The sequence below is a fragment of the Clarias gariepinus genome, chromosome 27, assembly GCF_024256425.1.
Source record: "Clarias gariepinus isolate MV-2021 ecotype Netherlands chromosome 27, CGAR_prim_01v2, whole genome shotgun sequence".
NCBI lineage: Eukaryota > Metazoa > Chordata > Actinopteri > Siluriformes > Clariidae > Clarias > Clarias gariepinus.
The window spans coordinates 17,793,235-17,820,008 of NC_071126.1; the positions used below are offsets into that span (position 1 = coordinate 17,793,235).

The window sequence follows — 26,774 nt, forward strand, 5'->3', positions numbered from 1 at the left end:
AAACTAAGTCATGTAAACCCAGTAGCCTGATTTGTAAAGTTTGTAGTGTAAACTCAGTGTAAACTTAGCCGAATCATTTGTAAACTCAATAGTGTAAACTCATTAGCGAAATTTGTGAACTTTTTATTCACAAAATAGCTTATTTCATAATTTCAGTAGATTAATTTTGTGAACTCGGTAGTGTAAACTTAGTATCTTATTTTATAAGCTCAGTAGCGTAAACTTATGTGTAAACTCTGTAGCTTAATTCCAAAATTCACTGGCTTAAATGGTGTTGATTTATTTGTGAACTTACTAGTGTAATTTTTATCTTAGTATGTTAATTCATAAATCCTGGTAGATTAATTTGTAAAACTTAATGTAAGCTCAGTAGAGTCATTTGTGAATCAGTAGTGTAAACTAAGTATCTTAATTCCGAAATTCAGTGGCTTCTAATTCATTTGTAAACTTAGTAGTACTGTATGAACTTAATAGTGTAATTTGCCAACTTGGTACCTTAATTCATAAACTCGGTAGCTTAATTCATAAACTCAGTAGCTTAATTCATAAACTCGGTAGCTTAATTCATAAACTCAGTAGCTTAATTTATAAACTCAGTAGCTTAATTCATAAACTCAGTAGCTTAATTTATAAACTCAGTAGCTTAATTCATAAACTCAGTAGCTTAATTCATAAACTCGGTAGCTTAATTCATAAACTCAGTAGCTTAATTTATAAACTCAGTAGCTTAATTCATAAACTCAGTAGCTTAATTTTATAAACTCAGTAGCTTAATTCGATAACATAGTAGCTTAATTTGTAAACTTACGGTGGCTTTAACGCAGTAGATTAATTCGTAAACTCAGTAGTGAAAACTCAATAGTGTAATTTTGAAAACTCACTATCTTAAGTTGTAAGCTGAAAGGTGTAAAGTCAGTACTTTAACCCTTAAACTTTGAGGTAACTTTACCTCTAACTGTACAAAGCTCTAATTATGACTCCTTCCATAACTGTTACGTTAAATCCCCTCATAAAATGATTGACAAATGGCAACAATAACAATGTTTTAAACTAATCTACGTCAGTTATGCAAATGGTCCTGATAAAATTAAACAAAAAAAAATAATAATAAAGGTCTTTAACAATTTACCACTGAAGAAATGTGATCGAAACAGACAGACCTTGCATCAACTTGACTTGTGTCAGGAAAGGTGTGTACATTTGTTTTGTGTGTGTGTGTGTGTGTGTGTGTTTACATACCTGTGATATGTCTGTCCATGCCATGGTCGTTGTTGACAGTCTCTCTCTCTGTCCTGTCGGATGTTTGTTCCCCCTCTTCCCACTGTTCCTCCTCTCTCTGCAGGAGATTCCTGAAGGTGACCAGGTAGGAGACTGTACTGCCAGGGAGAGCTGTCTATCTCTCTGTCTGTCTCTCTCTGTCTCTCTCTCTCTCTCTCTCCCTCTCCTCATCTCCCTCCCTCCTCAGTTAGCTTGGCTTTAGTCTTTATGCCTTTGCCCCTCCAAATAATCCCTCCTTCAGCAGCTGGACACTAAAAAAAAAAATAATACAAAAAATAATGACCCCAACAATAATGATATTAAACCCAAGCGTAACCCTTCATTCAGCTCCACCCTGGACCATGTGATACTAAAACTCCAATTAAAACTCTGACCTCTGACTGTGGCAGCATTTTAATTCTGGCATCTCCATGTTACTTCTGCTTCCTGCACTTCAGTGTGGATGCGAGACGAGCCCGTGTTCTTTTGCTTTGTTTGTTTGTTTTTATTAATTAATTTTTTTTTTTTTTTTTGGTTTTGTTATCTGTGGTTAATGTTCTCATTCTTCTGAATGCACTCTGTGGCTGAAACCAGAAGGGGGGGCAGCTGTCGCCGTCAGGGGGAAAACCTGTGTGTATGTGTGTGTGTGTGGTATACACACGGCTCCAGTTCAGCAAAAGCGTGTGTCTCTGGGCCATGTGTATCCCTTACTATGTACTGGGGATGGTTTATCTCCATAGCAACCAGACACTGCTCTGTTAAGAGTCTCAGCGAGTTTTTCCCACTGCACAGGAACCAGTACTTCAGGGCTCTAGGTCCAGGTCGGGAATGGCATTTCATTATTTTGGTGCGATAAGGTTAAGGTTCAACAAGATGTTGATTATATTAGCTAGATTAAAAATTCTAGCTAGCTACGGATGAGAAAATGAAAACACAAATGAAAACGGCTAGGGCGGACAGTATTAACGAAAATTTTTTTATGCAAATTAATCATAGGACCAAGTTTGACCCTTATAGCCTCCCATGATCGCAGCGCAGTTACCCAGATGTGTGTGATAACGGCACATCTCCGTGTATTTTTTATTATAAAAAGCCTCTAGATGGAATTTTTTTTTTAAAATTGCGATTAATCGCAGACTATGACGGTGATTAACTAGATTAAAATTTTTAATTGATAGACAGCACAAAAAAAGTACAAAAACATAGTTGTGCGCTCGTGCTACTTTCAAGGGGCGGCATGTGGCAGTGGTGGCTCTGATGGTTAAAGTTCTAGGTTGTTAATTTTCAGATCTTAGGATTTGGGTAAGGTTGCCACACTCTCATACTACCAGGTTCCATTCGAGTGATTTTGATTTAACATTTGTTAAATGTTGATGTTTGAGATATCATAAAACCACAAGATCTGTTTCCTTCCAACCAGTTTGTGATGCATTTCTTTATTCTGACATTGCACGTTCATAACAAGTAAATCAGATTTTTTTTTTTTTATTGCGATTAATCGCAGGCTATGACTGTGATTAACTAGATTAATATTTTTAATTGATTGACCACTAAAAAAGTACAAAATCCAACAGATCTGAAGAAAAGTATTTGTAAATAGTTCCCAGCAGTATTTATACAAGAAATGTGGTATTTATGGATAAACCATGGAAAAATGGTTGTGGAAAAAGTTGGTTCGCCAATTTCAACATCAATTAATCAGCTTCAAATCACACGAGATTGAGATAAATGAAGAATATAACACTTTTTAAATCCTATGGCTTATGTTGGAGGGAAAACAAAAAAGCATTTCACTTCATTAAAAGTTCGATAAATAATTTTTTTCTACATTTTTTTCATGTTATTTTATAAAATTTATGTTAACTATTGAGCGTCTTCAGCAGGGGGCGCTCTAGTCTTACTTTCTGTGAATGTTGGTTGTCTTTATCTAAGTAGCATCAGTACATTTGTCTTGAGCCTTCATGACCATTAGAGTCTTCTGTAGGCGAAGGTCCTGTGGTGCAGTGGGAAAAAACAAAACTAAACCATTCTCAGTTGTACTGACCCCTAGTGGTGCACAATGGCCACAGCGGGAAGGTTATACCAAGCTAGTCACAGGGCTGTTCTCCGCCTGGGCAGCGGTGTCTGGTTGTTGGGGAGCGAGGGTGGGTCAGACAGGGGCTCGAGTCTGTCCTGGGACTGCTGCTGCTTCTTGTGGCTTTGAGAACCCCGTCCCTGGCCCCGGTCAGTTTGTTCTCGAGCCGTCTCTAACGCTCCATGTCTCTTACAGAAGCAGAAAAACATCGCCGGCGCCCTGGCCTTCTGGATGGCTAACGCCTCGGAGCTGCTCAACTTCATCAAGCAGGACAAAGACCTGAGCCGGATCACGCTGGACGCCCAGGACGTCCTTGCGCATCTCGTCCAGATGGCCTTCAAGTGAGTGTTTCAGGGGGATTATTATCTTTTTTTTTTTTTTATAAAATGGTGGAATTGTTGATACAGGATGTATTTCTTCAGATCTATTTTCTTGGAAACCAGCAGCACATGTTATGGAGATCCCTAAACTGAAAATGGAATTTTAAACGGCACATTTCTGGCCTTCGTGTGTGTAAATATTATGGCTGTTCTAACAGTAGGTGAAATTTGTTCAGACAGCGCTCGTCTAGACACCCCGCAGATCAGCGTCAGGTTCCCTCTAACCACACACACACACACACACACACACACACTCGTGCTACCATGAAGTGTGAAAGAGTAGGATGACGGGCCAGAGCAGACCATCTGTGTGTGCTGGGATCGTGAGGGGGGAAAAATTTCAGATAGGAATTTGACTTGTGAAGCTGCAGGACAGAGCGGTGCTGAGCGCGAACTTCCAGAGACAGGAAAACTTTTATTCTTTTTTTTAAATTTCCTAAATGCTTGTCTCATTCTCACACTCACTCTCTCTCTCACTCTCTATGTCTCAGTCTCTCTCACTCTATCTCTTTATCTCTCTCTTACTCTCACTCTATCTTTATATCACTCTCTCTCACTTTCTCTCTCTCTCTCTCTCACACTCTCTTTATCTCTCTCTCAATCTATCTCTTTATTTCTCTCTCTCACTCTTTATCTGTCTCTCTCTCTCTCTCTCTCTTTCTCTCTCTGGGTTATACTCAGACGCTGCAGTTATTTAGACACTCCAGTTATTTGCACCACATAACGAGCTCTTTCAATTTGCGTATCATTTGCATAAAGTTGTTACATCACTAACCCCGCCCACTTATTGTGCCAACTTTAATGTTTGCTCTGCATCTCATATTATCGCCACAAACTCAGCAAGTGATATTAAAATATGGTTTCATTCTTTTTTGTCCTTGTGAAAAAGAACTAATGAAATTTTATAGCTAAATGTTTTAAAGTATGAGATTTTCCTTTAGTTAAATTTTGTTTATAATAATTTATTTAACTCTTCCCTTCAGGTACCTGGTTCACTGCCTGCAGTCAGATCTGAATAACTACATGCCTGCGTTCCTCGATGATCCTGAGGAACAGAATCCACAGAGACCCAAAATTGGTGAGACACGCGCACGCGCACACACACACACACACACACACACACACACACAGCTTATGGTTAGCCTCTCTGCAAATTACTGTTTTAACTGTCATAAATTATGATTTTAATCAAATCGCATCCAGGTCACACCTATTCGTTTCCTAATAACCCAACTGATAAATAATTAAAAGTAATTAAAAATAAATAAATTTGAGGCAATTAGAATGCAGATGTTTTTTTTTCCTAAGCAAAAGCAGTGTATAATTTATTTAATCATTTTATTTATTTGTTTAAGTTTAAATGAATGAAGTTTCTGATTTATTTTTAATTAGATTTAGATTAGTTAGAATGGAGGTATATCATATTGATTTTTTTCTGTGGATTTTTTTTTTTTTAAGTATTATTATAATTTCTTTAAAAAAAAAACACACACACACAAACTTCTTTTTCCCCCTGAGGTTATTATAGCATTTGTTTTTACTCCTGGCTCCATAAACTTTGGATTTATTTGTACTTTTCATGTTTTTTAATTAGAAGAATTTCTTTGAGAAATATAAAGAAAAAAAATCTATCTTTTAATAGACTTTTTAAATATTTATTGTTTTTTTTATTGTTCTGATGTTATGTTTAAATGTTTCAAAATTCCACATTTTTATCTGATTGTTTTTAAAAAAAAAAAAAAATTTGTAGCATAAAAGTAAAAGCAGAAAACTTTTTATATCAAAAAGATTTAAACTTTATTAAATACTGTAAAACTGTAATTACTAGGATCATGTGCTTGCCTCTTTATAGCTTTGTGCGTATACAGTGTGTGTGTGTGGGGGGGAGGGGGGGGGACTTCATGTTCACGTGTCCTCTAAGACACTCTAAACTTTAAGATAGCCGTATTCGCCGTGTGTCCTGACGGAGTGTCTCGCTGTTCCCTGTCCCACAGAGGACGTGCTGCACACGCTGACGGGCGCCATGTCGCTGCTGCGCCGTTGCCGCGTCAACGCCGCCCTCACCATCCAGCTGTTCTCTCAGCTCTTCCACTTCATCAACATGTGGCTGTTCAACAAGCTGGTGACCGAGTCGGACTCGGGTCTGTGCTCGCACTACTGGGGCGCCATCCTGCGCCAACAGCTCAGCCACATCGAGGCCTGGGCGGAGAAACAGGGCCTGGAGCTCGCCGCAGACTGCCACCTCAGCCGCATAGTGCAGGTACATACACACACACACACACACACACACACACACACACACACACACACACACACACACACACATATACACGTGTCTTTCCACACATGTCCTCTCCCAGTCTGTAGCGAAACCGAGATGTCCTCCTACTTCTCTGGATTATTTACAGAATTTTCTTCGTAAAAATGAACGGGTTCAGATTTGGAGACTGGATAAGGTCGCGGTAAAATCAAATGTCTGGGACAGATTTTCTTTAAAAGCAGACTTCTTGTTATTTACACACACACACACACACACTCAGAGATGGTGTTAACATGGAGCCTATTGTTCACGCAGGAGGCTTGAACTTGTTTTTATAACACGACCCTGACCGAGACTTTGTGCCAGATTTGTGTGAAGATCTCCTGGATTATTATTTTTTTAATGACGCCCTTTTGTTTTTTGACTGAGGCAGTGACGTGACGTGATAACGGATGTACAGGTTTTTGTGTAATTGTACAGAATGTAGAGTTGTGTTGATGCGTCTTCTGTCTTCTGTTGCTAGGCGACGACGCTCCTCACCATGGACAAGTACTCCATGCAGGACGTCCAGAACATCAACAACACCTGCTTCAAGCTCAACTCTCTGCAGCTCAACGCGCTGATGAGTAACTACCACTGCGCCCCGGACGAGCCCTACATCCCCCCTGTGAGTGACACGCCCGTCCACCTCTCTCTATTTCTGTCTTCATCTCTCTGTCCCTCTCGCACTACATGTATATTACCATGAAATTATGTCAGAAGATTGATGGATGTGTGTGCGTGTGCTCAATGGGTGTGTGCGCGTGCATGTGTGATCCATGGGGATGGTATGTTCTCCCGGTTCTCCCTCCTGCTCATTAACTGTGTGGTCCTGCAGGAGCTGATCGATCACGTGGTGGCGGTGGCGGAGAACACGGCGGACGAGCTGGCCCGCAGCGACGGCCGTGAGGTCCAGCTGGAGGAGGACCCTGACCTACAGCTCCCGTTCCTGCTGCCGGAGGACGGCTACTCCTGCGACGTGGTCCGCAACATTCCCAGCGGCTTCCAGGAGTTCCTGGATCCGCTGTGTCAGAGAGGTACGGAAGTAGTCACGCCGCGCTCACGGTCAGAGCGCGGTGAAGGGAAGCGGCGTTGGGGATGTTTGCTTAGTGCTGACGTGTGGCCTGCGGAATGCGGTTGGTTAAGGGACTGTTTGTCCCGGATGATAAACAAACAGAGATAAGGCGTGAGAGCTGCATGATAGTGTGTGTGTGTGTGTGTGTGTGTGTGTGTGTGTGTGTGTGAGTGTGTGTGAGACAGAAAGAGAATGAGAGAGAGATCTCCAGGATTTGCGCATGTGTGTGTGTGTGTATTAAGGGTGTGTGCTGACTTTTGGACTCTTCCAGGTTTTTGTCGTCTGATCCCGCATCCTCGCTCACCCGGAACCTGGACCGTCTACTTCGAGGGAGCGGACTGCGACAGCCACTTCTCCGCGGACACCTCCGACATGGTAGGTCACGTGACACGACTCACGCACACACGCTGATAGCAACGTGACACACTTTTAACTATCTGAGACACCGAGTGCTTTGTTCTGTCCTGTAAGTCGTCTCCGTCCTCGCTACACATCCGTGATTAGATAGTAGATCTGATTTGTTTTTCTTTGTTTATCCGCGATACAGCTACGTCCTGGTTTTCGTGGACGCGCCTCAGACCTACCACAGTGCATTAGATTACAGTCAACACCGCTCCCACCGCTACACCTAATTACTGACCCGCGCGCTGTAAATGATAGCTTTCTGCTCACCCCGATCACACAAAAGCCCCCTGAGTTGCACCGCTTCCCCTGTAATTGCCCTTTTTTTTTTTTTTGCATTGCACCGTGCCCAAACGCAAAGGGCCGGGCCTCTCCCGGCTCCAGACCGCGCTTGTGTAGGAGCCAGCTTTCAGCCTCTGATTACACTGCCTGGCGACGCGCCAGACAGACCCGCCCCCGCGTCTCATGCGACTCCTTAACGATCTCATTCAGGCTGCGGTGGAGCTCCACGGCTTTTATCAGGGCGCTGCGTGAAACGCCAGCAGCTCTCGCAGGACCAGTTGCGTAGGGATTTTCCTCGTTTCCTGCTTGCATAAACACACACATACACACACACACACACACACACACACACACACAGCAAAATCACGTAATACAATACTTTATTTCTAGACAAATGTGCACGAACCAGACTGATTTTTTTTTTAATGGTAATCAGTCAGTGACGATGTGTTTACATGGACTATATAAAATAACCTGATTACACCGAATCAGATTACAGCCGCTTGCTGATGAGCCCTCAGACTTCTTCAACAAGCAAAGATGAGTTTTTCTGCTAGTGTACAGTAGGTGTAATTAATTTGGTCAGACAACACTGACGAGGTGTGTCTTTATAGGAAAATAATCAGCATTACATGATCCAGTATGACACCAAGTGGAGCTAGTGTTCAGCCTCGAGGCTGATTATGTTACAGTACCTTAGGGTTTTCTTCTTCTTACGCAACAATTGTGTACCGATCCTCCAAAAAAAAGAGAAATATTCGTGAATCAAGCCTAAAGTTATAGATCTAAATAATAAATTTAAAGTTATAGGTTATGACCTGATGGTTATAGGTCATACTTTCATAAAACACGATTACAACAAACCTAATATATAAATTTAAGCTCATTTCTAGTCAAATATAGTACAATGTTAAGCTTTTAAGTTATAGATCTAAATAATAAATTTTAGGTTATAGATAACTCTACACTTTCTTAAAATAAGATTGCAACATATCTAATATAAAGTTTTTAAGCTTATTCCTAGTCAAATGTTACTAACGTTTTAAGCTTTTAAGTCAGACTTTTTAAAGATTTTAGTTATTTATACCTTCTTAAAGTATTACAGCAAATCTTATATAAACTAAAACTTATTCCTAGTCAAATAGTGACTTAAAAGGTTTAAATTTTAGTATAAGTTTTAAGTTATAGATTATAGTTAGCTACACTTTTTGAAATTAAAACTCCAAAAAAGCTAATATAGCATTGATCTTATTTCTAGTCAAATATACAAAAATTTGAAGTTTTAAAGTTAGAGATTAAAAAAATTTTAAGTTATAGATTTTAGTTACCTTTTTTAAAATAAGAATTCAACAAACCTAATAAAATTATTAAGATTATTTCTAGTCCAATGTTCGTAAATATTTAAGAAAAACTAGCAGAGATTTTTTTTACCCCCAAGACATATATTTCTAAAAATTAGCGGAATTCCGTACCAATACAACAAGAATTTTATTTGCTTAAAATTTTAGTAAAATCTGATTTTCTATTTGGTTTGTTGTTTGTTTCTTATTTAAAAAAAAAATATGTAGATAACTACCCATAACCATATTCAAGATATTTTCACTTGCTAAAATGTAATTTCTTTGTAATGTTACGACTTTATATTTGTTACGGAGCGATACATTGTTTGGAGACTCCTTCTTTAATTAGAAATTAAGCGTGGACATCATAGGACCGAATGTCCTTGTGTTGATCAGATTTCATCAGGATTCTAAAAAGAACTGGATTTCAACACTTGTGTGAAAAATTAAGCGGAGTTAAATTGTTTAACAGGGTTACAGAGCCCGGGTGTAGATTATGCATGTGTGTGTGAACACACTCTATGTCCTGGAAGCGTCCAGAGACTTTCACTTGACCTTGCTGCTAAAATCGTTGTACTACCATCAGAATTAAGAGCCAAGAAATGTTCTTTCAGAAGCGGTGTAGGTGTATCTGCTGCTGGTCTGTGAGCAGTGAGGTTTTTGGAAGAGAGCTTGTGGGAAACCAGACTCTCTCTCTCTCTCTCTCTCTCCCTCTCTCTTGCTTGCTCGCTCTTTCTCTTTCGGCCATGTGAACGCGAGCTTGGCGCTCTATTGCGCTGACGCTTGTGGCTTTCATTCTTGCTTCGGCTCCAGCAGCCGCCGTTTCTCCTTGTGGTCAGGGCCTCGCTCTGAGGAACGACCGCCGCTCTGCGCCTCGCCCTGCCTCCTCCTTCTCCTCCTCCTCCTCCTCTCCCTCCCTCCTCTTCCTCTTCTTCCTCAGCTCACCCAGTCTGGTGCAGAACCATCCACAAAACAGCGCCTGAGACCCAGGGCAACTCGCGTCCAGCTCCAGTCTTTTTCAGCCCTGACTTGCTCTTTCTTCTTTTTCTTAGCCAATGAGGAAGGAACCTGAAATCGTGACGGTGACGTTGAAGAAGCACAACGGCATGGGCCTCAGCATCGTCGCCGCCAAGGTAAGCAGACGTCTCATCAATGGTGCAAGGGGTAGTTCGAGAACTGGAGTAAATATTATCTGATAGTTAAAGTTTTAAATGACTTTAATGGTTAAGATGTTTTTTTGGGGGCAGATGGCGGAGGTTTAAAAAAGTTGTTCCAAAGCTGTGGGTCCTGCCAATAAGTGGTGACAGAGAGTCAAGTTAGGAGTATCTAGTTGCAGATCTTTTAACAGCTGCTCATAGACCTGTAATAAAGTATAAACTTTTATAAACTATTAGACCGTAGGCTAATATTGTGCAAATCATATTCTATATGCTACGACCCTGAAGTGTTCCTTGGAAGCAGGAGTTTCTGGCCCTTACAGCAGCACCCGTATCTATTCCCGAGTAATTGTTTACACAACAAACATTAGAAACTAGCGAGCCAGTGGAGTATTGCTTCATCTGTGAGGTTAGGGAGGGGCGGAGCTCCAGAGTGTCCATTTGTTCCACTTTACCCGTTTACGTGTGTGTGTGTGTCATGTGTTTAGTCTACTTTCAGTGTGTTTGTCTTTACGAGGTGAAACTCTGTCCCCCCCTGAAAGGCTCCCGAGTCAGAGTACAACACTGAGGTTGAGATCAAAGTCGTTTTTAAAAAAGTTACATTTGTAATTAATATAACTGTTTGTTTGTTTAAAAAAAAAAAGGAGATCAGAGTGATGAAAGATGAATAAAATGCAAACGAACGAGGACACAAACACACACGTCTTTGTCCCAGACTTTGCATGAGCGACATTTGCATAATGTGTGGAAACTCATAGCTGTAGATAGCATGAGGGATGAACTGTAATGAAGGGAGAGGGAAACAAAATCAGCACTCAGCCACGACCTTTGACCTCCCGGGTGTTGATTTTTTTTGTTTGGTTTTGTTTGGGTTTTTTTTTCCCCCTTTAACTGCGCATGCTTTTTAGTGTTGTTTCAATTATACAGCAGCAACATGAACTTAATCATGCAGAACCTCATTTTTGTTGATCTATCGATGGATGTAATGTTGTGGAAGCAAGTGTGTGCTGTAAACATCTTTATATTAGACTTTAAAAAAATAGATTTTTTACATAACGACCTCAGCAGCGACCTCATTTCCCCTCTCGTCTGGTCCAACCATTTAGCATCACAAGTACACTAATCACCGGCCTGCCTTAACAACCAAGAACCATTCCTCTGAAACTGCTCAGGTACAGGGCCTGAAAATATGTAAAGAGAAATAAAAAGTTCTTCAGGAAGCCTGGAGAACTGTTCCTCAAGTTACATTAAACATACAGGAAAGTCTGGATGAAAAAATATGTCGGTTTAGGTGGGGTCAGGACTGTTAGCAGCTGCATGTTTTAAATATTAAGACATTTTTTTACAACTTAAAAAAAAAAATACCATTTTTACGCATTAAAGAAAATATCTTATGTTTACGTTTGGATGTTACGGAACGTTTGTTCTGTAAAGCAGCTTTGTTCCTCTTGTCACTTGCAGCTGCAAACTTCCATTCTATTCGTTCTCTGTCCGTAGACGTGAAGTCACTCATTATAATTTTATTCAAAGTCGATGAGACGAGCAAGAAACGCAGTTCGATTTCTAAGCAGACCAGAAACCATAGATACAGCTTCACCTCCAACGCTGGAGACTTAAACGTTTAACGTGACGTTATTTTATCGAACGAAAACATTAAATAAACAACTCAAACGTTGGTTTTTACGCAATTTTAAACATGTTTCAGGAGAGTTTAGTTTAAAAACATGCACCAGGTTGCTTTAGATGGATTATCTTTAAGTTGTAAACTGTGAGTGTGGAGGAACGGCTCGACTCCAGATGTGGCGGGAAAAGGCAGCTCAGAGCATGCGAGAACTGTACAATTAATTATTTTTAAAAAAGCAAGTGAAAAGTTAGAGGCTGGCATGTAGTGTTCTTTTATAACTTGTATTTTGAAACGTGAACGCAGAGGGAGTGAGAGAGAGAGAGAGAGAGAGAGAGAGGAAACAGGGGAGGGAGTGGAAACGAGAAGTGAGCAGAGGTGGATCCAGGGAAAATGATAGGTTTGTCCCGGTGTGTGTGTGTGTGTGTGTGGAGCAGCACAGACGGTTCACTCCGACTCGAGAGATTGTTGCGCTCCCGGTTAATCTGTGGATTTGCTTCTTTGGGAACCGATTTCTGACTCGAGCATGTAGCAGCAGAGCTCGGACGGTTTTCTCGGATCGTATCCAGCCTCACCTGGGAAGGTGTTGTTGCTCTCGGAGAAGCCCGTGTGTGTTCGTGCGCGAGTGTGTGCGTTTGCGCACTCGGCTTCTTCTCACGACCTGAGCGGAGTGACTGTAGCAGCATGTGGTTCTCTGTGGTCGGGAGGAAAGACCAGTCGGTAAGGCACTGCTTGAGTTGGCGTGTGTGTGTGTGTGTGTGTGTGTGTGTGTGTGTGTGTGTATGTGTATGTGTGTGTGTTTTTAAGTAAGGAAACGCTGGCAGATGTTTTGTAGCCGGTGAGGGAAACGCTAGCACAGAGGTTCCAAGTGACACGAGTTTAATCAACAGCTGGAGGTTGTTTCCTCTTGTGGCTCTCTGAGTATTTCATTGGGTCGTCGGTCTTTTGTTTTTAGATTCATCGTACATTGTGGTTTGAAAGTTTGTACACCCCACGACGAATTAAAAGAACGCAACAAATTTAGCTTCTACCACCCTGGCGTAATAGGTAGCCACGCTTCCTGCCAGCGAGCACTTTTTATTCATTCGTAGTTGCATCTGATGTCGTGGTACAGTACAGTACGTCCATGAGACAGGTTAGTTCCTCCTAGCAGCGATGTTGTACCTGTTACTGTATGAACAAGAAAGTGTTTTATAAATAAATAAAAGCTTAGATAAAGAAAGTGCAGCTCGTCTTGTTACCTGTACGTACGTCCCTGTGAGTGAGCTGTTTCCATAGAAACCATAACGCGTCCGAACGAGGGTGTTAACCCGAACCTCCGATTTGCGAATTGGTCACCACCTTTTGACCAATCAGATTCAAGAATTTGACAGAGCTGTGCTAAATCACTTAGATGTTATACACACTGCAATGTACCTGAGCGTCGTTTGTTCGTTTGAATTATATTTTACGTTTTCATTTTGCCGCACAAACCACACACACACAATATTTTTCATTTAAAGATACTTCATGCCATAGGGAGTGCTAACTTTTGCTATAAACTCTGTATAAATATTAAAATTGACAAGTATTTATTTTGTAGAATTTTTATAAACAAAGCATTAAAAAAAACTTTATTTTTAGTTTCTCGTTAAAGAAACCATTTGGGGGGGGGGGGGTACAAACTTTTGCACTTAGTTTTGTTTTTGTGTAAATTATGATTCATGTGGTAGTTTCTTTTCCATCATGCTGCATGTGCCGTCTTAAAGTCTCTCACTCACACACACACACACACACACACACACACACACAGAAAACTGCAGCCCAACAGCGTGACATTCCTATATAACATATAGGGGTGTGTGTGTGTGAGTGAGTGAGAAACATAATGGCTCCTATGGGACCATTTTAAGAAGCAGAAAAGGGAAATCCTGCAACCACACACACACACACACACTTCTGTGAGGACCCCGGGACGTGTCCATGATCTCATCCATACACGTTGATTGGACCATCTACCAGAAGTCCTCCTTTGGGAATCTTTTCCCACTCGATCCACACCTCCACCTCATGCGAACCCCCTTTTTTTGTTTGTTTGTACAAAGAGCACAATAGCGCCATGACGTCCCTCTCGCTAGGTTTCTCCGTCTCCTGTCCTCTTTTGTACACCGCACTAACAATAGCAGGATATGGCTTCGCTGCAGATTTCTGCACTTCCTCGAGAAGGAAAAAAAAGAAAGACGAGAGACTAGAGGCCGCACGAGCACCTGGACTGCCTTTACTTAAACCCGAGTCACGAGATCGGTGCGATCGCCAAGCCTCGGTCCAGATGCTCGCTGCATGTGCGTCGCTCGACACGGTGATTCACCCGAGTGGAATTCGATCGCAGATGGGTGTCCTGTTCGGTTAAACACACAGCTGTAATTAGTGGCTCTCGTCTTCAGGATTGGGTTTCTGTCCGTGGACTCGGGATCTTTTAACCAGCTGTTAGATGCAGCGCCTCAAACTCGACAGCACTTTGATTTCCAAACCTCCTGCCTGTCAAGGTCACATTTTTGACATTGCACGCATTCCCCGTTTGACTCCACACGGCCGAGATGTGCTGTACTGTTAAGTAGTTTAGACATGCACATTTTTAAATAGAGATGTCTTGCCCTGGCTTTAATAGATGCTGTTTGAGCCTTGCTAGCAATCGAAATGCTTAGCCATGATGAGACCTGTTTAGTAAGACGACATTGAGACAAATACTTTTTTCTTAGATTGTTTAATGCTGTCACAAACCATGCTTGGCGATCTGTCATGTCCTATCCATCAGCTGGTGTGTGTAGTGCGGCGTTCGGAATAAGTAGTTTGTACTATACTGTACTTACAGCAGCGAGAACATTGCGCCACCAAGTGGAGAACCTGGAGAAGATACCTGCATCTACCTCTTCTTCTGCTTGTTGGACCTGCTTGTTGTTCACAAAGTTTGCTTGTTCCAGGCTCCCGGTTTGTCCAATCGCGATCAAAACAATATAATCTTCACAACAATAACAAATGCTAGAGGCGACATATTTCAGGAAGTGCTAATAAATACACCAGACGCCATCATCTCTTCCTGACTTCAGTCAAAATACATGGAAATGTTGGAATAACCATAGTGGTAAACAGAAAGCAAGTTAACTACCTGGAATTCCGACAAGGTCAGAGGTAAGTTAATCATCTAATCGTGTACCCTGATCAACTGTGGCATCATGAAAGCCCTGGTAATGTTGCAGCATTCTCACACCGTTCACTTAAAAATAAAGGACATGATGTCCTGCCTTGCTTTTGTTTCTAGCTGTAATGGAAAGATGGGTGCCTGGATGTCCCCACCATGCTCTCCGAGTCCTGTGATGCTCGACAGACGTTGTTTGGCCTCTCTCACCCCAAGCCTGCAGCCCACAATCTCCATTATTAAAGCCTCGCAGGTGTGATGAATGCGTCTGGCTGCCAAGCAGATCATTACCGAAAGCTTCTTGTTCTGGTGATGATGTTTAGCACCTGCCATGTAGGCAGCACCAAAAAGACCGTCTGTCCACACTTCCTGATCTAGCCAGAGCTGAAAGAATCCTTCAACAGGTATTTTTTGTGTCATTCCAAACAGTACGTCGGTGGATTTCAAAGGGAGATAACTGATGAGTCTATTCAGAGAGGACTCTAGGAGCAGTAGACATACTGAGCTCTTAAACAGAGAGACAGAGAGATACACAGACCACTGTTGAACTATGTAAGTCCCTAAGGATCGCAGGGTTAAATCAGAATCAATCCCAAACAGGAAGTCGATGTGTCTCGAGGCAGATGGAAAACAGCGCCTCTGAGCAATGGATGGAACAGAACAGGAGCCAACATCAGCTTTTAATTTCCTGCGACAGGTTGGAGAGTTCTTCCTCAGCCAGGAAGTGTCAGGGAGGAGTCTCGATTCTCTGAATTCGCTGTAATTGTTTAGCCTGGGCTGTTTGAAAAAGAGTGATACACATGCCATGGATTCTGCAGTATTCATGGAAACCAGGCAGCAGATATGTGTGAGGTGTTCAGGCTGTGAGATGGTTCTGTTGCTAATAACTAGTGAGCTGTCGCATTATGTACTGTAGATCTGCCAATGCTTTCGGGTCAAGCGGGTGAGAAATGCCTGACTCATATGCAGTAGTGAAAAGCCTTGGACTCGATAAGCTTCCTTCATGATGGGACAGACAAGCCAATACCCAGGAACATGATGCTTGTGTACAAGGCAGAGACCAATTGAAGCATAATGAATAGGAAGCCTGTGAATGTTTCTCTTTCTCGATCAGGATGGCACTGGATCTGGGGTGTATCCCAGAATCCAACACTGGACACATGGAATACTTAACACTGCACCATCTGCAGATATTTGTAAGGTGAAGGGAAGCCTGAATGTAGAACCCAGAGGAACACACATTGACACTTTCTCTAACTGAATCAGCAGTAAACTTTTCAGCAGTTTGTTACTGTAGGTCTTCTATTGGATCAGACTACATCCCTTTGGTATGTCCTGACCACTGCAGACCAGAAATATCCCACAAGAGCTGCAGTTCTGGAGTTTCCCCGAACCATCCATCACCCATCACCTTTTCGCCCGTGTCACAGTAGCTACAGTTAAAATATCTTATTACAATTGAGCCTGGAAGTGAGTGCGATATATTAGGCAGCAAGTGAACCTTTTGTCCCTGACGTTGATGTGTTGGAAGCAGAAAAAATAGGCAAGCATAAGGATTTGATCGAGTTTGACCAGGGCCAAATTGTGATGTCTGGATCAGAGCAACTCCCAAAACTACAGCTCTTGTGGGATGTTCCTGGTCCGCACTGATAAGGACATACCAAAAGTAGAAAACCATTCCAATAAAGAAAAAAAAAAAACGGTGAACTGATAACAGGGTCATGGGCGGCCAAGCCCCACTGATGCATGTGAGGAGCGGCGGCTGGGCCATGTAAACTGATCTGATACTGATCTGATACAAGAGCTATTGTAGCACAAATTGCTGACAAGGTTAATGCTGCTTTCGAGAGAAAGAAGTCAGAACACACAGTATCTTTATTAAGTAGGTGGTTATGATCCTATGGCTAATTAGTGTATTTGCCCCAGTCTCTTGGGAAGGCCTGCAATAAATGTTTGAGCATTCTACTGCAAGAGCATTCTTGAGATTCGTGAGTCACTGATGTTTGGGGTGACAAGGCGACTCCAGTTCCAGTTCATCCCAAACCACCAGTTACCCACCGTTCTCGATTGCACATGAGCTGAAGTTGAGGTTATGGTTGGACGACATATGAGGCGATTGTCTGTAGAAGGTTTACTCATCTACACAAACGCTCTACTTTACTTGACGCCTCACTCGAGCACTTGTTAAGGGGTTAAAAAAAAAAATCTCTATCACTGATAAATCTAAATAGCACGCCAAGTCAGAGCTTTTTCACCTGTAGGTCCTACTTAGGTTAAAGACTATATTTATAAAAGCTTAACTCAATCCATGTGTGTTCGCGTCCACACTCGGGCATGCCACAGCGTGCATTAGGGTCACGCGCTCTGTAATTGTCTCTCTGCAGACGTTTATAATCAGCAGTTTGAAACATGGATTTGGACCAAATGTGCGAGTTCTTCATCTCGAGCTTATTTTCTCATATAGAAACTCGCTCGAGGAAACTCACTCGTCTGCCATCTTGTCGCGCCCCACAGCGAGGACCTGGCCCACCATGGCTGCTTTATAAGCCGAAGAGAAACCTGTATTAGAAGCTTTGCAGACTCCAGAGCGTTTAAGGTTGATTGAGAGATGTTGTGACTTCGATGGAGCGCCGCCTCCAGTAAATTCAAGCCGTAGATTTTAAGCCGCGATTTGAAACCACCTGGCTAGACTTGACCTGCTCCCAACTCAGGCTAAACTGCTCTTTTTTAGCCTCTCGCTAATTACCCATGACCCTCCTGTTCTCCGGAGGCCTCCTCAGATCGCTGAAGCAGGTTACTCGGCTGACTTTTACTACAAATTTCAGTGGACCTTGGAATTAATTTTGTAAAATGGAAGGTTATTGTTGGTGCGGGAAAAAAAACGACAACTAATGGACCAGATAATAACCAGAAGGAAGGAATTAAACACTTGACAATGTGCGGTTTTGGGAGGAAAAAATCCAATTCAGAGTGTTGTGATTTAAACAGAGTTACAGTAGCCTGTTATTTTTCCATAACAGCATGTTGTGAAGTGTTTTATTCCTCTTCTACTACAGCACATTGTTTACTGATTGTCCATTTATTTAATCTGTTTAGACGTACATTTAATATGGAACTTCCATGCGCTCCTGATATCACTTACCTTGTAATTAAAGGTTTACTCTTTTTTTTTTTCCTTTCTCTAACTTCTTTCTTGCTTTTTCATTCCGTCTTTCTTTTCTTCTTTTTTTCTCTTTCTATTTTTTCTTTTTCTCTTGCTTTCTTCCTCTTTCTTTCTGTCAAATTCTCTTTTTCTCTTATTTTCTCATTTTACCTTTTCCCTTTTTTCCTCTCTTTCTTTCTGACTCTATTTTGCTTTCCCTCCCATTATTTCCCTCCCTTTCTTTGTCTTCCTCTTTCTTTCTTTCTTTCTTTTTCTTCTGGGGTTAGGGTTTTCTTCCTTCTTTCTTTCCCTATCATTTGTGATTGCTGTCTTCCTTTTCTTCTTTTAGGCCTTGTTCACACTGGCGTTAAAATCGAGCGTTTTTCTTGCGTTCGTAGCGTCTGGTGAACGCGGATCAAGCGGCGAGTGTTTTCTACACGTAGGAGTCAATGAGTGTGTTCACACGGGCTTTGGTGACGTGCGTTTGTCCGGCTGCGCGTTTATACGGCATTAAAAAAACGTTGCATGCAGCTTTTTCTTGGCGTTCAAAACCCAACGAACGCAAGGAAACCGCTTCTAGTTCGTTTTCTTCGCGCTAATTTTACGCTTCGGAGGACCGGATATATCCCATGATCCTACATGCTATACATAGGGAAATGTGGAAAAGGCAAAATAAAAAAAATATTTGTTGAAAAACTTACGTGGAAATTTTCGCATTTCTTCATATACCACGAAAAAAACTTCCTTTAATCCGACGTTGTGCAGTCAGAGAGTGAACCCAGTAGCGGCGCGCTTTCATATCCAGTTCCCGACACACTGCCCCCACAGGTTAACACACAAACTACAATCTGGGCTGCAGGCTGAGGTTAGACAGAGACAAACGAACGCCAGTGTAGAAGTCAATCGATCGCCACTACAAAACGCAACATAAACGTCTAGGACGTTCAGAGCACGTTCGTTTATCCAAAAACTTAACGCCCGTGTGAACAAGGCCTTACTCTCTTTTTTTTTTTCTCTTTTTCTTTTTTCTCTCTCATTCTTTCTGTTGTGCTCCCTATTCTTTCTCTCACCTCCTTTCTCTTTTTCCTCTCTTGCTTACTCTGTCTTCTTCCTTCTTTCACTCTCACTCTCTTTCTCTCACTTTATTTTTATTTATTTTTATACTTTATCTTTTTTTGTCTTTCTTGCTTTCTCTTTCTTCCTTCCTCTCACTCAGTCGATCTTTTCTTCTCTCCATTTTTTCCCTCTTCTACCTTCGTTTCTTTTTCTTGCGTTTTCTTAAAGTTAATGCCACAATAAAAAAAAAATAAAAAAACTCATACACCCAGCGTGTCGTGTTACAGAACAACGAGAAAGTGTACACTAATCTATCCTGAAGGGTTTCCCATGTCGGAAAACTTTCTGCTACAAAGCGCTGACACTGGAGACTCCTTCTGTTAGCGCTTAAAAAATGTATAGAATGTCTTTGCAGAGTTTCTACAATTATACCTGGTTTGTTTTTGGATGTCCACAGTCCCTGGGAGTTACCATAGAAACAATAACCTATAGAACAGGTGGTGGAGCAAATGCCATCTCTTTTTTTTTTTTTTTTTTTTTTTAAGCCCACTTGCCGTAGACTTTCTCACAATGTGGCTTTTTCTCCTTTCTCCGTGGCATTTTGGGGAAACCTGTCCTTGCATATGACCTTCAGCTCTTCATCCGTTAGTGTGTGTGAACACCTTAGCAGGAGCGCGGGTGTCGGGTGTCTACCCGCGCACGAAAGCTTCGAGCTGAATGGCTGGTTTCTTAGCCATTGACATGGAATCGTGATGTTGTGCCATTAGCAGCCTTTCTCTACGAGTGTGTGTGTGTGTCTGTGTGTGTGCGCGCATGCTTGGTTTCAGTGCTCACATTCTGCCTGGAAGCGCATAAACAGTGGGCCTTTCGATCCTTTCTGTCTTTATGTCCAATCCCTCTGGACATCTGAAATGCCCCCTTGTGTTAAAAAAAAAACTGCCTGACGTCAGACGGAGCCTGTGATATTGTGTAGATTGTGTAGATGTTAAGCATCCAGACCCAGAACAACGTATCACATCACATCACATCGGAAGGTACTGGTACTTTTTACTCGCCTCTCGTATCTTGTAAACTCTCTCTTTTCTCTCACTAACAGTTTTCATTTTTACATTTCCTCTGGTCTGGCATGATGGGAATTTGCGTGTTTTTTTTTTTTTCTTCTTTTTTGCCTCCTTTGATTTAATCATCGCTCCCAAATGCATGTGGTGTGGAAACGGCCTCGGTCGTCCGAGTACCCAGCCTCAAACACCATTGTGGGAATCAGTCTTTTTTTTTTTTTTTTCCTGGCTCAATTTCTAGAGAATCGTATATTCTGTACGTTGGAAAAAAATAAGGCGGTGAAAGTCAGAAGGCAGTGTGGTTTCCTGCGATGGCCGGTGCTGTGGGTGGGCAGATGTCTCGGTGGTCTTTATTCGAGGGAAATCGCGAGCCGTTCCCAGGCGGATTCGGTTTCCGTCTCGTCCCACGGTCCGCGCCTCGCCTGCTTCCTTCACGTCCTAATAAGATCGGCCGCGCTGCGGTATCCCGCGCAGTACTGGAGCGTGCTCGCTGAAACAATACACAGCAGTTTCTCACTCGATGGCCATTAATTCATCTACTGTATAAAACGAGTTCCAGTGCCGTGGAAGCTGTTGTACCTGTAGTAGTGCGAAAAAAGTGTTTTAAAAAGTGCTTCTGGTGCTGTTTTTTGTTTGTTTGTTTGTTTGTTTGTTTTTTTATGAAAGAGTGAAACTTTGCGCACAAGTGCAGCGACGTCAAAGTGTGAAAGGAAACATTGCGGCTTGTTAATAAGTGAATATCAGGACATTTTTACGACGTTATAAATTTAAATTATAAAATAAGATATATTAATAGAAATGATGATTAAATATATAATATCTGCTGATTTTATCCCTTGATTGCATTTCTTTCTAATAAACTTGAATTGAACGAGTTGCAGTACCTGTTGTTGATGGTTGAAAAGTTTATAGAAACTGAAAAATGATCTTATGATCTTTAATATAATCAGTGATGATATTATTATTTCAGGTTGAAGCCCACGTACATGTCTGTCTGTCGAAGTTGTACTTCTTTCGTCGTCACACAAATACACTCCCTGTTAAGAAGTAGATCGGATAAAGACTCCAGCGCGTTAAAATTCACTTCAGCGCTGTTATTTCAGGAAACAAGCCGTTACTCATGGTGAAGATTTCACACACCTTTGTTGCTTAACTGAATACTGGATTAATTATTAAAGATATTAAGAGATCAGTCAACAAATTAGTCCTGTGAGACCATTCGATAAAATCACAGCTTAAATTCTGCTCTGGTTTTTGAAACGAGGCTTGTTAAATTATTTAATTGCGTTTACTTGTCTAAGCTGCAAGTGCGCCATCTTGTGGTGTTCAAGTTAACGAATATCTGAGCTACAGAGAAATGTGAAGCAAAACAAACATTCTCGGTTAATTCGCTTTTAATCGAATGTCAACAAACAGCTGTTAGGTTTTACTGAGCTTGCTGGAGAATATGAGTTCTTCTAGTAACTTTGTCACACTCGCTTCTTTCTATTATTATGCAGATCCCAGGAGTTAGAGGTTTTTTTTTTTCATCAGAAAACTGGTCTGTCTTATACTCTATATTTTTTTTCTTTACCGCCATGCATATATTTTCCTGTAATGTTATTTATTTATGAATGTTTCAGTTATATATGGAAATATTTTGTACATAATTATGCAGACATGATAAACATATGTGATATAGTGCCTTAGACTTTTGTACAGCACTGTATATATATTTTTATATATATATATATAATGTTTTTTATATAAATCTTTTCCTCTGTGAGTGTACAAAAGGTCTACTTGGTAAAGCCAAGTAGAAGAGAGCTAATGAGAGTTCTCGACTGTGTTATTGTATAACATGGTGTATATTCGTGACAGAGTATTAAATTCCATTAAAAAAATAAATAAATAAAAAATTTAATTTATTCCCAGGGGGGAATTTAAGGATTGCATTTGTGTAGAGTGTATTTTAAAAAAATAGTGCTAAATTAAAACTATTGACACTGGCACACACTCTGAAACTCAGATCAAAACACGAAGTTAAAAAAAAAAAAAAAAAAAGCACAGTTTACAGTATGTCGCCGGAGCCGTGTTTGTTCAGGTGTGAACCGGTTAGAGAGAGCCACAGTCCAGCACAGGGTAGCAGATGACGCTTAGTTTTTAATGGGTTCTGCTTTTGGCAGCGCGCGGGGGATTTCACGTGGCGTCTTGTCAGGAGGACAAATCCAGGCTTTAGGGATAACAGACATAACAAAAGCGAGTCGAAGAAAGCAAAGTAGAGCCTTGTAAGAGTAAGGCTCTGAGACGTGATGTTGCTCTGCTGCTTTTTTCCCTTTTTTTTTTTTTTTTTTTTAAAGGCAGGAAATTCCGTCATCTGCGCCGAATAAAAGGTCTCAAGGAGGTCGTTGTGCGAGACGCGGATGTGTTAGGAAAAGAAGAATAGTGTAACGCTGTGAAGTCTGAATGCACAGCTCTGGTGGAGCGGTGATCTCTGAACCCAGCTGAATAATTACAGCCTTTTATGGGGATTTTTTTCTTTTTCTTTAAGTGGTTAATCTTCATGACTGTTCCACAATGCTGGCTTTCATCTGGTGAAAATTGATCTCATTCACAGCTACATTTTTTCCTCCCCGAATAATGCAGGCTCTCGTTGTCATCCTGGTGCCTTTCCTACAGTTAGGGTGTGTGTGTGTGTGTGTGTGTGTGTGTGTGTGTGTGTGTAGCGTGTGTGTGTGTAGCGTGTCACACTGGAATCCATTATGAAGATGGGAATAAAGGGGGAATTTCTAGGTTTTTAATAGCGTGTGTGTGTGTGTGTGTGTGTGTGTGTGTGTGTGTGTGTGTGTGTGTGGGTGTGTTAACAGGGTGCTGGACAGGAGAAACTTGGGATTTACATCAAGTCTGTCGTCAAAGGAGGAGCTGCGGACATGGTGAGGACATAAATATACAAAACATGAGCTTCAGTGCTCAGACATTGACGGGCTTAGGTCATGTACATAAAATAACACTTTGAGAACATGTGTGTGTGTATTACAGGACGGCCGTCTGGCTGCTGGAGATCAGCTGCTCAGCGTGGACGGGAGAAGTCTGGTCGGACTTTCTCAGGAGAGGTATTTTCATAACCTTTTAGTCGAATTCCTGAAGCTAAGCCTGTAATATCCTGTCTGTCTGATGGATAAGTCAGGAGTAAAACACTCAGGGGCTCGGAGTTATAGGAAAATAATCAACTTAATAACGTGTGGTGCTATGAAGACACCTGATGTTTTGCTGTTTGAGCACATCCCGGAGTCTTTTATTCCTGTTACACCACAGCAGAAGGTTCGTTTACATTGAAATCATTCTAGTTCAACTGTTTTCGTTGACGCCGATCTGATCAGATGTGTTCAGTTGGAGAATAACCCACGTGTGAAACGCGACCTGATCAGATCTCGTTAATCAGCCAGAGACCCAGGAGATGAAAGTAAAGACGGGTGCGAGGGAGTTATTTCTTCTCATAGAGTTTACACCAAATAATATACACCTGACAGTGATTGTTGTTTGTTGAAGAATGACACGTCGTACTTTTTTCACGAGTTTAGAGTTAATATTATGGGAATATCATGAAGCAGTTTAGTCCCAGAAAGTAAATTCAAGTAATATTAAATTCATATTATTGAGAAACCGCAAAGTGTAAACGACTCGATCCTGAAGATGACAGGAAAGTTGTAGTTTAACCTCTAAGTATTACAAAGCACTGGAGACTGCTTCCTTAAATAATAAACATGAACGTCTACTATGAAAACCCATGTACGGTAAGCTGTTGCTATGGATACGATATAACGTATTAGATCAGGTGCGTTGCGTTAATGTTTACTTTTCATTATAGAAACCAAAGACCTCCTGACCAATCAGAATCGAGAATTCAGCAGAAGGAATATTTCAGTTGTATAAAATAGGGTCTCTATATGTTTATACACCCACGTACGGTTTGTTAATGTACTCTTGACCTGAATTTGACCTTTCCTCGTCCTGATGTGTCAGCCCTTCAGCTTCAGCTTTGTTGTTCGCTTTTTATTTCTTCAAAGACCGGCACATTTCAACTTTAAAAATTACTGTTTTTTTTTTTTTTTTAGTAAAACGCTCATTGGTCTGTCAGTTCTTGCTCTTACTTTGTCTTGTCAAAAGCAACAACATCCACGTTTAGGTCGTTGAACTTTCCACTGAAGTGGAGGATTCCTGTCAGATTAAAAGCAGATGGTGTTTACGCTTTCGTAATTGCATTTAAAGTCATAAATCCGAGGAATGTGACACTTGACGCCAGCGCGGTTTCATCTCTCGCTTTGAGAAAGTTGACATCTAGCCAGAAGTGAAGTGAAATTTTTTATTTTTTTTTTAAAGTGGGCTCGTCGTCGTTGCCTTTGAATTTCTCGTTGTAATTAATAGAGCTGCGTTTTTGTGTCCGTCAGGGCGGCGGAGCTGATGACCCGAACAGGCTCGGTGGTGACTCTGGAGGTGGCCAGACAGGGCGCTATTTACCACGGCCTGGCCACCCTGCTCAACCAGCCGTCTCCCATGATGCAACGGGGTAAGAGGGAGCTCCACTGTGAGAGATGTACAGTACTGCTGAGCGTGTTTACGTGTAGAGAATAATCTGATGAAATGATGACTTTAATCAGATTCTATAGAGAGTTTATATACAGATAGGCATCTCATATTAATGTATCACATCGTACCAATTCTTGGTAAATAGCATAGTTGTATATTGATACTTGTTTAAAACTTAGCCAAAAAAAGGGTTTTTACTTCATCATGCTTCATATTTATAAGTACGAGCTAAGGGCAAACCTAATTATTATTTTTTTATTATTATAATTATTTGTTTACATGTTTTTAATTATTATTATTTTGTTTACTTAAGTGTATTATTTTGCTAAATATAATTTCTATTTTGTTCACTTCAAGCATCCCAGTGCTTAATAATTAGTGCTGCACAATTAATCATAGAAAAATTTAAATCGCAATTTGGACCGGTTTAATTAATTAATTACGCAAAGTCAGGAATTTAGTGAGAGTTTGTTATTAATTTAATGATAAAATTTTTTCTATATATAATTTTAGGCTGATAAATAAATATATAATTGGCGGACATCCTCTTAACATCGTTTGTCTGAATATTTGTTAACCTAGATACATTTCTACATTATATTTCTATTATATTTAATTATTTTTTTATGAAATCATTCAGCTCTATTAACTATTGTCCATATTTGACAAGAAAATTCAATCTTTATATATATATATATATATGTCACACATGTAACAGTTCATGCAAGTTAGATTTTTTTTTTCCAAAACCAAACCCAATTTTCTTCTTTTTTTTAAATTTTTTATTAATGCTCTAAAATTGCAGGTTTGCGCACATCTTTAAGTGTGTGCTATATACCCTGACCAGTATTGTTTTTTTCTATGTATTTAAAAATTGCAGAGTATTACATTTTATCTTGAAAATAGTCATAAAGATAAACTCATTCTTCCTATTTATAACATTACAATAAACAATGTCTATGATTACTAAAATGCTAATAGAAGAAGAACATTTAAATCATGTCTAATAATATGCTGAATAATATTTAGATTTTTATTATTTTTGTCATAAGAGCTACTGTATAATTTTGCTTGCTCGAGGTTGAGATATTATTTAAATGACATAAAATGACATTAATTATACAAGTAAAGCTAAACTGAGATAGTTGAGAAGTTTGTGTGGTTTCCTTACATGCCCTCTCGCGTGTGTGTTTGTGTTTGTGTGTGACCCCTCAGCGTCGGACCGGGCCCGCATGGATAAAGGCAAATCCAGGCCGAAGAGCGAGGGCTTCGAGCTCTACAACAACTCTGTGCAGAACGGCTCTCCGCAGAGCCCACAGGGGAACTGGGACACGTACCCCGAGCAGAAGAGGGACGAGAGGCTGCTGAAGAACCGCGCAGATCACCGCTCCAGCCCCAACGTCGCCAGTGAGTAACCAGGAACCATAACATGAACAGTTCTTCCTGGACAAAATGTAAAAATCCCCAAAAAGTTCAAAATAACATTTTCTTTAGTATTTAAGTCTCTATGGAATGATATTTGTTAAAATGGTTTTAAATTTCCTGGTACTAGTTTGTGTGTGTAAGGTGCGGCGTAGCAGAAACGCTGTATAAATGTCAGTATACGTCATGTAAGGTTCAGACGGCAGCACTACAAAGTTATCATTTAGATATTTAAATACTTCTTTAAAGAGAAGAGTAAAAAAAACAAATACTGAGTTTGTTTATTTTCTGAAAGCCACAGCAAGTGCTAACATTTTCTATTAACTCTACAGTATTTACGTTTATATAATATTTGTTGCCTTCTTGCAGATCAACCCCAGAGTCCGGGGGGGAAACCCGTGTACCCAGGAGCGCCGGGTAAAATCACCTCCGTCTCCACGGGCAACCTGTGTCCTGATGTGAGTGAGC

General features: G+C 40.9%; 1 protein-coding gene across 10 annotated transcripts in view; it reads left to right on the forward strand.

Moving 5' to 3' along the window:
- Positions 1-26,774, forward strand: part of afdna (afadin, adherens junction formation factor a) — a 123,407-nt gene that overhangs the window by 74,832 nt on the left and 21,801 nt on the right. For 7 of the 10 annotated variants that reach the window (XM_053489334.1, XM_053489336.1, XM_053489327.1 and 4 more), the window contains 13 exons: positions 1,343-1,363; positions 3,527-3,672; positions 4,695-4,789; positions 5,706-5,971; positions 6,495-6,638; positions 6,849-7,047; positions 7,357-7,460; positions 10,162-10,242; positions 23,165-23,230; positions 23,337-23,410; positions 24,746-24,864; positions 26,100-26,291; positions 26,676-26,764. In XM_053489334.1, the coding sequence (XP_053345309.1) occupies positions 1,343-1,363; positions 3,527-3,672; positions 4,695-4,789; positions 5,706-5,971; positions 6,495-6,638; positions 6,849-7,047; positions 7,357-7,460; positions 10,162-10,242; positions 23,165-23,230; positions 23,337-23,410; positions 24,746-24,864; positions 26,100-26,291; positions 26,676-26,764 (1,596 nt within the window). The remainder of the gene's footprint in view (positions 1-1,342; positions 1,364-3,526; positions 3,673-4,694; positions 4,790-5,705; positions 5,972-6,494; positions 6,639-6,848; positions 7,048-7,356; positions 7,461-10,161; positions 10,243-23,164; positions 23,231-23,336; positions 23,411-24,745; positions 24,865-26,099; positions 26,292-26,675; positions 26,765-26,774) is intronic. The other 3 variants (XM_053489335.1, XM_053489329.1, XM_053489337.1) reach the window with 1 other exon arrangement.